This window comes from Oncorhynchus kisutch, unplaced genomic scaffold (genome assembly GCF_002021735.2).
Source record: "Oncorhynchus kisutch isolate 150728-3 unplaced genomic scaffold, Okis_V2 Okis09a-Okis19a_hom, whole genome shotgun sequence".
Taxonomy (NCBI): Eukaryota; Metazoa; Chordata; class Actinopteri; order Salmoniformes; family Salmonidae; genus Oncorhynchus; species Oncorhynchus kisutch.
In genome coordinates this window covers 7,864,446-7,875,555 of record NW_022261985.1, presented here as the reverse complement: position 1 = coordinate 7,875,555, position 11,110 = coordinate 7,864,446, and the positions used below count along the sequence as shown (strand labels likewise).

General features: G+C 53.3%; 1 protein-coding gene across 1 annotated transcript in view; it reads left to right on the top strand.

Annotated features, from left to right (window-relative positions):
- Positions 1-222: 222 nt before the first annotated feature.
- LOC116360586 (sister chromatid cohesion protein PDS5 homolog A-like) overlaps positions 223-11,110 on the top strand; it is a 52,628-nt gene continuing 41,740 nt past the window's right edge. The window contains exons 1-4 of the mRNA XM_031815455.1: positions 223-653; positions 850-973; positions 3,199-3,403; positions 9,582-9,696. Coding sequence (XP_031671315.1) covers positions 487-653; positions 850-973; positions 3,199-3,403; positions 9,582-9,696 — 611 coding nt within the window. The 5' untranslated portion in view covers positions 223-486. The remainder of the gene's footprint in view (positions 654-849; positions 974-3,198; positions 3,404-9,581; positions 9,697-11,110) is intronic.

The following is an 11,110-nucleotide window of genomic DNA, read 5'->3' as shown; positions in this document are numbered from 1 at the left end:
CTCTCCTCTCTTTCTGTCCCTCGCTCTCCTCCTCCTCTCTCTCCTCCTCCTCTCTCTTTCTGTCCCTCGCTCTCCTCCTCTCTCTTTCTGTCCCTCGCTCTCCTCCTCTCTCTCTCTCTGTCCCTCGCTCTCCTCCTCTCTCTTTCTGTCCCTCGCTTCTCTCCTCCGCCTCTCTCTTTCTGTCCCTCGCTCTCCTCTGCCTCGCTCTCCTCCGCCTCTCTCTCTTTCTGTCCCTCGCTTCTCTCCTCCGCCTCTACATTACATTTTAGTCATTCAGCAGATGTTTTTATGTGACTTACAGTAGTGAGGTCATACATTTGACAAAATACTTTCCCCCCCACACTGGTCCCCAGTGGGACTCAAACCTACAACCCTGGCAATTTCAAGCACTATGCTCTACCAACTGAGTTACTCTCCTCTCCCTATCTCTGTCCTCCCCCTCTCCCTTTCTCTCCTCCCCAGGAGTAGAATGCTGTTGGAAGTATAATGTGTGATCTCTCCGTCTCTCCTCCCCAGGTGCAGGCCATTAAGCTGTTGGTGCGTTGGCTCCTCGGTATGAAGAACAATCAGTCTAAATCGGCCAACTCCACCCTCCGACTGCTGTCCGCCATGCTGGTCTCAGAGGGAGACCTCACAGAACAGAAAAAGATCAGGTATGTAGATGTCAGAGGTCAGCCATGCTGGTCTCAGAGGGAGACCTCTGGGTCAGGTGTTGAAGGTTAGGGATTAGAGGTCGTTGGTTAAGCGGTCAGGCTAACTGCATTTTGGGGAGGGGGGGGATAGGTTACAAAATAGTAATTCATGCTCATTACTCATCTCTTTCTCCTCTTCCTCCTCTTCCTCCCGCAGTAAATCAGACATGTCTCGTCTGCGTCTGGCAGCAGGAGGAGCCATCATGAAGCTGGCCCAGGAACCGGTTTACCATGACATCATCACACCGGAACAGTTCCAACTCTGTGGGCTGGTTATCAACGTAAGACTGTGTGTCGGGGTGGGACTTTAGGACATGTTTCTGTCAGGGTGGGACTTTAGGACACGTTTCTGTCAGGGTGGGACTTTAGGACACGTTTCTGTCAGGGTGGGACTTTAGGACACGTTTCTGTCAGGGTGGGACTTTAGGAAACGTTTCTGTCAGGGTGTGACTTTAGGACACGTTTCTCTCAGGGTGGGACTTTAGGACACGTTTCTGTCGGGGTGGGACTTTAGGACACGTTTCTGTCAGGGTGGGACTTTAGGACACGTTTCTGTAAGACTGTCTGTCAGGGTGGGACTTTAGGACACGTTTCTGTCAGGGTGGGACTTTAGGACACGTTTCTGTCAGGGTGGGACTTTAGGACACGTTTCTGTCAGGGTGGGACATTAAGGAAACGTTTCTGTCAGGGTGGGACTTTAGGAAACGTTTCTGTCAGGGTGGGACTTTAGGACACGTTTCTGTCAGGGTGGGACTTTAGGAAACGTTTCTGTCAGGGTGGGACTTTAGGAAACGTTTCTGTAAGACTGTCTGTCGGTGGGGACTTTAGGACACGTTTCTGTCAGGGTGGGACTTTAGGAAACATTTCTGTGTTTTCTGTTCTTGTTGTTGAAGTGTTCTGTCCTTGAAGTGTTCTGTCCTTGAAGTGTTCTGTCCTTGAAGTGTTCTGTCCTTGAAGTGTTCTGTCCTTGAAGTGTTCTGTCGTTGTCCTTGAAGTGTTCTGTCGTTGTCCTTGAAGTGTTCTGTCCTTATCCTTGAAGTGTTCTGTCCTTGTCCTTGAAGTGTTCTGTCCTTGTCCTTGAAGTGTTCTGTCGTTGTTGAAGTGTTCTGTCCTTGAAGTGTTCTGTCCTTGTCGTTGAAGTGTTCTGTCCTTGTCGTTGAAGTGTTCTGTCCTTGTTGTTGAAGTGTTCTGTCCTTGTTGTTGAAGTGTTCTGTCCTTGTTGTTGAAGTGTTCTGTCCTTGTTGTTGAAGTGTTCTCTCCTTGTTGTTGAAGTGTTCTCTCCTTGTTGTTGAAGTGTTCTCTCCTTGTTGTTGAAGTGTTCTCTCCTTGTTGTTGAAGTGTTCTGTCCTTGTTGTTGAAGTGTTCTGTCCTTGTTGTTGAAGTGTTCTGTCCTTGTTGTTGAAGTGTTCTGTCCTTGTTGTTGAAGTGTTCTGTCCTTGTTGTTGAAGTGTTCTGTCCTTGAAGTGTTCTGTCGTTGAAGTGTTCTGTCCTTGTCGTTGAAGTGTTCTGTCCTTGTCGTTGAAGTGTTCTCTCCTTGTTGTTGAAGTGTTCTGTCCTTGTTGTTGAAGTGTTCTGTCCTTGTTGTGTTCTGTCCTTGATGTTGAAGTGTTCTCTCCTTGTCGTTGAAGTGTTCTGTCCTTGTCGTTGAAGTGTTCTGTCCTTGTCGTTGAAGTGTTCTGTCCTTGTCGTTGAAGTGTTCTGTCCTTGTCGTTGAAGTGTTCTGTCCTTGTCGTTGAAGTGTTCTGTCCTTGTCGTTGAAGTGTTCTGTCCTTGTTGTTGAAGTGTTCTGTCCTTGAAGTGTTCTGTCCTTGAAGTGTTCTGTCCTTGAAGTGTTCTGTCCTTGAAGTGTTCTGTCCTTGTTGTTGAAGTGTTCTGTCCTTGTTGTTGAAGTGTTCTGTCCTTGTTGTTGAAGTGTTCTGTCCTTGTTGTTGAAGTGTTCTGTCCTTGTTGTTGAAGTGTTCTGTCCTTGAAGTGTTCTGTCCTTGTTGTTGAAGTGTTCTGTCGTTGAAGTGTTCTGTCCTTGTCGTTGAAGTGTTCTGTCCTTGTCGTTGAAGTGTTCTGTCCTTGTTGTTGAAGTGTTCTGTCCTTGAAGTGTTCTGTCCTTGTTGTTGAAGTGTTCTGTCCTTGAAGTGTTCTGTCCTTGTCGTTGAAGTGTTCTGTCCTTGTTGTTGAAGTGTTCTGTCCTTGAAGTGTTCTGTCCTTGTCGTTGAAGTGTTCTGTCCTTGAAGTGTTCTGTCCTTGTTGTTGAAGTATTCTGTCCTTGTTGTTGAAGTGTTCTGTCCTTGTTGTTGAAGTGTTCTGTCCTTGTCGTTGAAGTGTTCTGTCCTTGAAGTGTTCTGTCCTTGTTGTTGAAGTGTTCTGTCCTTGTTGTTGAAGTATTCTGTCCTTGTTGTTGAAGTGTTCTGTCCTTGTTGTTGAAGTGTTCTGTCCTTGTTGTTGAAGTGTTCTGTCCTTGTTGTTGAAGTGTTCTGTCCTTGTTGTTGAAGTGTTCTGTGGTCTCCTGCAGGATGAGTGTTACCAGGTGCGTCAGATCTTTGCCCAGAAGTTACACCTGGCTCTGGTCAAGCTGCTCCTCCCATTAGAGTACCTGGCCGTCTTCTCGCTGTGTGCCAAAGACCCGGTCAAGGAGAGGAGGGCCCACGCCAGACAGTGTCTGCTCAAGAACATCAGTATCAGACGGGAATTCATCAACAACAACCCCCTGGCCCACGGTTAGTGAACCGGACCGTAACAACAACCCCCTGGCCCACGGTTAGTGAACCGGACCGTAACAACAACCCCCTGGCCCACGGTTTAGTGAACCGGACCTTAACATGACAACCCCCTGGCCCACGGTTAGTGGACCGGACCGTAACATGACCACACATCAACCCCCTGACCCACGGTTAGTGAACCGGACCGTAACAACAACCCCCTGGCCCACGGTTAGTGAACCGGACCGTAACATGACCACACATCAACCCCCTGGCCCACAGTTAGTGAACCGGACCGTAACAACAACCCCCTGGCCCACGGTTAGTGAACCGGACCGTAACATGACCACACATCAACCCCCTGACCCACGGTTAGTGAACCGGACCGTAACATGACCACACATCAACCCCCTGGCCCACGGTTAGTGAACCGGACCGTAACATGACAACCCCCTGGCCCACGGTTAGTGAACCGGACCGTAACATGACCACACATCAACCCCCTGACCCACGGTTAGTGAACCGGTCCGTAACAACAACCCCCTGGCCCACGGTTAGTGAACCGGACCGTAACAACAACCCCCTGGCCCACGGTTAGTGAACCGGACCGTAACATGACCACACATCAACCCCCTGACCCACGGTTAGTGAACCGGTCCGTAACAACAACCCCCTGGCCCACGGTTAGTGAACCGGACCGTAACAACAACCCCCTGGCCCACGGTTAGTGAACCGGACCGTAACATGACCACACATCAACCCCCTGACCCACGGTTAGTGAACCGGTCCGTAACAACAACCCCCTGGCCCACGGTTAGTGAACCGGACCGTAACAACAACCCCCTGGCCCACGGTTAGTGAACCGGACCGTAACAACAACCCCCTGGCCCACGGTTAGTGAACCGGACCGTAACATGACCACACATCAACCCCCTGACCCACGGTTAGTGAACCGGACCGTAACATGACCACACATCAACCCCCTGGCCCACGGTTAGTGAACCGGACCGTAACAACAACCCCCTGGCCCACGGTTAGTGAACCCGGACCGTAACAACAACCCCCTGACCCACGGTTAGTGAACCGGACCGTAACATGACCACACATCAACCCCCTGACCCACGGTTAGTGAACCGGACCGTAACATGACCACACATCAACCCCCTGGCCCACGGTTAGTGAACCGGACCGTAACAACAACCCCCTGGCCCACGGTTAGTGAACCCGGACCGTAACAACAACCCCCTGACCCACGGTTAGTGAACCGGACCGTAACATGACAACCCCCTGGCCCACGGTTAGTGAACCAGACCGTAACAACAACCCCCTGACCCACGGTTAGTGAACCGGACCGTAACAACAACCCCCTGGCCCACGGTTAGTGAACCGGACCGTAACAACAACCCCCTGGCCCACGGTTAGTGAACCGGACCGTAACAACAACCCCTTGGCCCACGGTTAGTGAACCGGACTGTAACAACAACCCCCTGACACACAGTTAGTGAACCGGACCGTAACAACAACCCCCTGACCCACGGTTAGTGAACCGGACCGTAACATGACCACACATCAACCCTCTGACCCACGGTTATTGAACCGGACCGTAACAACAACCCCCTGACCCACGGTTAGTGAACCGGACCGTAACAACAACCCCCTGACCCACGGTTAGTGAACCGGACTGTAACATGACAACCCCCTGGCCCACGGTTAGTGAACCGGACCGTAACAACAACCCCCTGACCCACGGTTAGTGAACCGGACCGTAACAACAACCCCCTGGCCCACGGTTAGTGAACCGGACCGTAACAACAACCCCCTGGCCCACGGTTAGTGAACCGGACCGTAACAACAACCCCCTGGCCCACGGTTAGTGAACCGGACCGTAACAACAACCCCCTGGCCCACGGTTAGTGAACCGGACTGTAACAACAACCCCTTGGCCCACGGTTAGTGAACCGGACTGTAACAACAACCCCCTGACCCACGGTTAGTGAACCGGACCGTAACAACAACCCCCTGACCCACGGTTAGTGAACCGGACCGTAACATGACCACACATCAACTCTCTGACCCACGGTTATTGAACCGGACCATAACAACAACCCCCTGACCCACGGTTAGTGAACCGGACCGTAACAACAACCCCCTGACCCACGGTTAGTGAACCGGACTGTAACATGACAACCCCCTGGCCCACGGTTAGTGAACCGGACCATAACAACAACCCCCTGGCCCACGGTTAGTGAACCGGACCGTAACAACAACCCCTTGGCCCACGGTTAGTGAACCGGACTGTAACAACAACCCCTTGGCCCACGGTTAGTGAACCGGGCCGTAACAACAACCCCCTGACCCACGGTTAGTGAACCGGACCGTAACATGACCACACATCAACCCTCTGACCCACGGTTATTGAACCGGACTGTAACAACAACCCCCTGACCCACGGTTAATGAACCGGACCGTAACAACAACCCCTTGGCCCACGGTTAGTGAACCGGACCGTAACAACAACCCCCTGGCCCACGGTTAGTGAACCGGACCGTAACAACAACCCCCTGACCCACGGTTAGTGAACCGGACTGTAACATGACAACCCCCTGGCCCACGGTTAGTGAACCGGACCGTAACAACAACCCCCTGTTAATACATCAGGACACGAATCAACCCCAACTGTTAATACATCAGGACACGACTCAACCCCACTGTTATACACCAGGACACGACTCAACCCCACGACTCAACCCCACTGTTAATACATCAGGACACGACTCAACCCCACGACTCAACCCCACTGTTAATACATCAGGACACGACTCAACCCCACTGTTAATACATCAGGACACGACTCAACCCCACTGTTAATACACCAGGACACGACTCAACCCCACGACTCAACCCCACTGTTAATACATCAGGACACGACTCAACCCCACGACTCAACCCCACTGTTAATACATCAGGCCACGACTCAACCCCACGACTCAACCCCACTGTTAATACATCATGACACGACTCAACCTCACTGTTAATACATCAGGACACGACTCAGCCCCACTGTTAATACATCAGGACACGACTCAACCCCACTGTTAATACATCAGGACACGACTCAACCCCACTGTTAATACATCAGGACACGACTCAACCCCACGACTCAACCCCACTGTTAATACATCAGGACACGACTCAGCCCCACTGTTAATACATCAGGACACGACTCAACCCCACTGTTAATACATCAGGACACGACTCAACCCCACTGTTAATACATCAGGACACGACTCAACCCCACTGTTAATACATCAGGACACGACTCAACCCCACTGTTAAAACATCAGGACACGACTCAACCCCACTGTTAATACATCAGGACACGACTCAACCCCACTGTTAATACATCAGGACATGACTCAGCCCCACGACTCAACCCCACGACTCAACCCCACTGTTAAAACATCAGGACACGACTCAACCCCACGACTCAACCCCACTGTTAAAACATCAGGACACGACTCAACCCCACTGTTAATACATCAGGACACGACTCAACCCCACTGTTAATACATCAGGACACGACTCAACCCCACTGTTAATACATCAGGACACGTCTCAACCCCACTGTTAATACATCAGGACCTGACTCAACCCCACGACTCAACCCCACTGTTAATACATCAGGACACGACTCAACCCCACTACTCAACCCCACTGTTAATACATCAGGACACGACTCAAGCCCACTGTTAACACATCAGGACACGACTCAACCCCACTGTTAATACATCAGGACACGACTCAACCCCACTGTTAATACATCAGGACACGACTCAAGCCCACTGTTAATACATCAGGACACGACTCCACCCCACTGTTAATACATCAGGACACGACTCAGCCCCACTGTTAATACATCAGGACACGACTCAACCCCACTGTTAATACATCAGGACACGACTCAGCCCCACTGTTAATACATCAGGACATGACTCAACCCCACTGTTAATACATCAGGACACGACTCAACCCCACTGTTAATACATCAGGACATGACTCAACCCCACTGTTAATACATCAGGACACGACTCAACCCCACTGTTAATACATCAGGACACGACTCAACCCCACTGTTAATACATCAGGACACGACTCAGCCCCACTGTTAATACATCAGGACACGACTCAACCCCACGACTCAACCCCACTGTTAATACATCAGGACACGACTCAGCCCCACTGTTAATACATCAGGACACGACTCAACCCCACGACTCCACCCCACTGTTAATACATCAGGACACGACTCAACCCCACTGTTAATACATCAGGACACGACTCAACCCACGACTCAACCCCACTGTTAATACATCAGGACAGAAATCTTACTAAGTCCCTCCTCCCCTCTCTCCCCCTCTCCTCCCTCTCCCTCCTCCCCTACTTTCTGCTTCTCCCTCCACTCTCCTCTCCCCTCCTTCTCCCTCCTCTCCTCTCCTCTCCTTCTTCTCCCTCCTCTCTCCTTCTCCCTCCTCCCCTCCTTTCTCCTTCTCCCTCCTCTCTCCTTCTCCTCCTCCCCTCCGTTCTCCTTCTCCCTCCTCCTCTCCTCTGCTCTCCTCCTCTCTCCCGCTCTCTCCTCCTCCTCCTCCTCCTCCTCCTCCGCCTTCCCCCTCTCTCCTTCTCCCCTTCTCTCCTCCTCTCCTCCTCTCCCCTCTTCTCCTTCTCCTCCCTCCTCTCCCCCTCCCTCCTCTCCCCCTCTTCTCCTCTCCCCTCCTCTCCTCTCCCCTCCCTCCTCTCCCCCTCTTCTCCTCTCCCCCTCTCTCCTCCCTCCTCTCCCCTCCCTCCTCTCCCCTCCCTCCTCTCCCCCTCCCTCCTCTCCCCCTCTTCTCCTCTCCCCTCTCTCCTCCCTCCTCTCCCCTCCCTCCTCTCCCCTCCCTCCTCTCCCCTCCCTCCTCTCCCCTCTTCTCCTCTCCCCCTCTCTCCTTCTCCTCCCTCCTCTCCCCCTCTCTCCTTCTCCCTCTCTCCTTCTCCTCCCTCCTCTCTCCCCTCCTCTCCCCCCCTCTCCCCTCCTCTCATCTCCTCCTCTCCTCTCTTCTCCTCCCTCCTCTCCTCTCCCCCTCTCCTCTCTCCCCCTCTCCTCTCCTTCTCCTCCCTCCTCTCCTCTCCCTCTCCCCTCTCCTCTCCCCTCTCCTCTCCCCCTCTCCTCCTCTCCCTCTCTCCTCTCCTCTCTCCTCCTCTCCCCCTCTCTCCTCTCCCCCCTCCCCTCCTCTCCTCCTCTCTCCTCCCCTCCTCCCCTCCCTCCTCTCCTCTCCCCTCCTCTCCCCTCTCCTCTCTCCCTCTCCTCTCCTCCTCTCCCCCTCTCTCTCCTCTCTCCTCTCCTCCTCTCCTCTCTCCTCCTCTCCCCCTCTCTCCTCTCCCCTCTCCCCTCCTCTCCTCTCTACTCTCCTCCTCTCCTCTCTCCTCCTCTCCCCCTCTCTCCTCTCCTCTCCCCCTCTCTCCTCTCCCCTCTCCCCTCCTCTCTCCTCCTCTCCCCCTCTCTCCTCTCTCTCCTCTCCCCCTCTCTCCTCTCCTCCTCTTCTCCTCCTCTCCCCCTCTCTCCTCTCCTCCTCTCCCCTCTCTCCTCTCCTCCTCTCTCCTCTCCTCTCTCCCCTCCTCTCCTCTCCCCTCCTCTCCTCTCCCCTCCCCTCCTCTCCTCCTCTCCCCCTCCCCTCCTCTCCTCCTCTCCCCCTCTCTCGTCTCCTCTCCCCTCTCCCCTCCTCCCCTCCTCTCCCCCTCCTCTCCTCTCCCCCTCCCCTCCTATCCTCCTCTCCCCCTCTCTCCTCTCCCCCTCTCCCCTCCTCCCCTCCTCTCCCCCTCCTCTCCTCTCCCCCTCCCCTCCTATCCTCCTCTCCCCCTCCTCTCCTCCCCTCCCCTCCTCTCCTCCTCCCCTCTCTCCTCTCCCCCTCTCCCCTCCTCTCCTCCTCTCCCCCTCCTCTCCTCTCCCCCTCCCCTCCTCTCCTCCTCTCCCCTCTCTCCTCTCCTCTCTCCTCTCCCCCTCTCCCCTCCTCTCCCCCTCCTCTCCTCTCCCCCTCTCTCCTCCTCCCCCTCTCTCCTCCTCCCCTCCTCTCCCCCTCTCCCCTCCTCCCCTCCTCCCCTCCTCTCCCCCTCTCCCCTCCTCTCCTCCTCCCCTCTCCCCTCCTCTCCTCCTCTCCCTCCATAGATAAGCTGGTGTCTCTCCTACCAGAGTATGTGGTTCCTTATATGATCCACCTGTTGGCTCATGACCCAGACTTCACCAAGCCACAGGACTTCGAACAGCTCCGAGACCTCAAGGAGTGAGTGTACACACACACACACACACACACACACACACACACACAGACACACACACACACAGACACACACAGACACAGACACACACACACAGACACACAGACACACACACAGACACACACACAGACACACACACAGACACACACACAGACACACACAGACACACACACACACACACAGACAGACACACACACAGACACACACACAGACACACAGACACAGACACACATACATACACACAGACACACACACACACACACATGAACAAACATCACCTCTCTTCTTCATCCCTCCTAAATCAGACAGTACATGGCCTCTCCTCTTCATCTCTCCTAAACCAGACAGACAGTACATGGCCTCTCCTCTTCATCCCTCCTAAATCAGACAGTACATGGCCTCTCCTCTTCATCCCTCCTAAATCAGACAGTACATGGCCTCTCCTCTTCATCCCTCCTAAATCAGACAGTACATGGCCTCTCCTCTTCATCTCTCCTAAATCAGACAGTACATGGCCTCTCCTCTTCATCTCTCCTAAACCAGACAGTACATGGCCTCTCCTCTTCATCTCTCCTAAACCAGACAGTACATGGCCTCTCCTCCTCATCTCTCCTAAACCAGACAGTACATGGCCTCTCCTCTTCATCTCTCCTAAACCAGACAGTACAGGGCCTCTCCTCCTCATCTCTCCTAAACCAGACAGTACAGGGCCTCTCCTCCTCATCTCTCCTAAACCAGACAGTACATGGCCTCTCCTCTTCATCTCTCCTAAACCAGACAGTACATGGCCTCTCCTCTTCATCTCTCCTAAACCAGACAGTACATGGCCTCTCCTCCTCATCTCTCCTAAACCAGACAGTACATGGCCTCTCCTCCTCATCTCTCCTAAACCAGACAGTACATGGCCTCTCCTCCTCATCTCTCCTAAACCAGACAGTACAGGGCCTCTCCTCCTCATCTCTCCTAAACCAGACAGTACAGGGCCTCTCCTCCTCATCTCTCCTAAACCAGACAGTACATGGCCTCTCCTCCTCATCTCTCCTAAACCAGACAGTACATGGCCTCTCCTCAATCAGACAGTACAGGGCCTCTCCTCCTCATCTCTCCTAAACCAGACAGTACAGGGCCTCTCCTCCTCATCTCTCCTAAACCAGACAGTACATGGCCTCTCCTCTTCATCTCTCCTAAACCAGACAGTACATGGCCTCTCCTCTTCATCTCTCCTAAACCAGACAGTACAGGGCCTCTCCTCCTCATCTCTCCTAAACCAGACAGTACATGGCCTCTCCTCCTCATCTCTCCTAAACCAGACAGTACAGGGCCTCTCCTCCTCATCTCTCCTAAACCAGACAGTACAGGGCCTCTCCTCCTCATCTCTCCTAAACCAGACAGTACATGGCCTCTCCTCAATCAGACAGT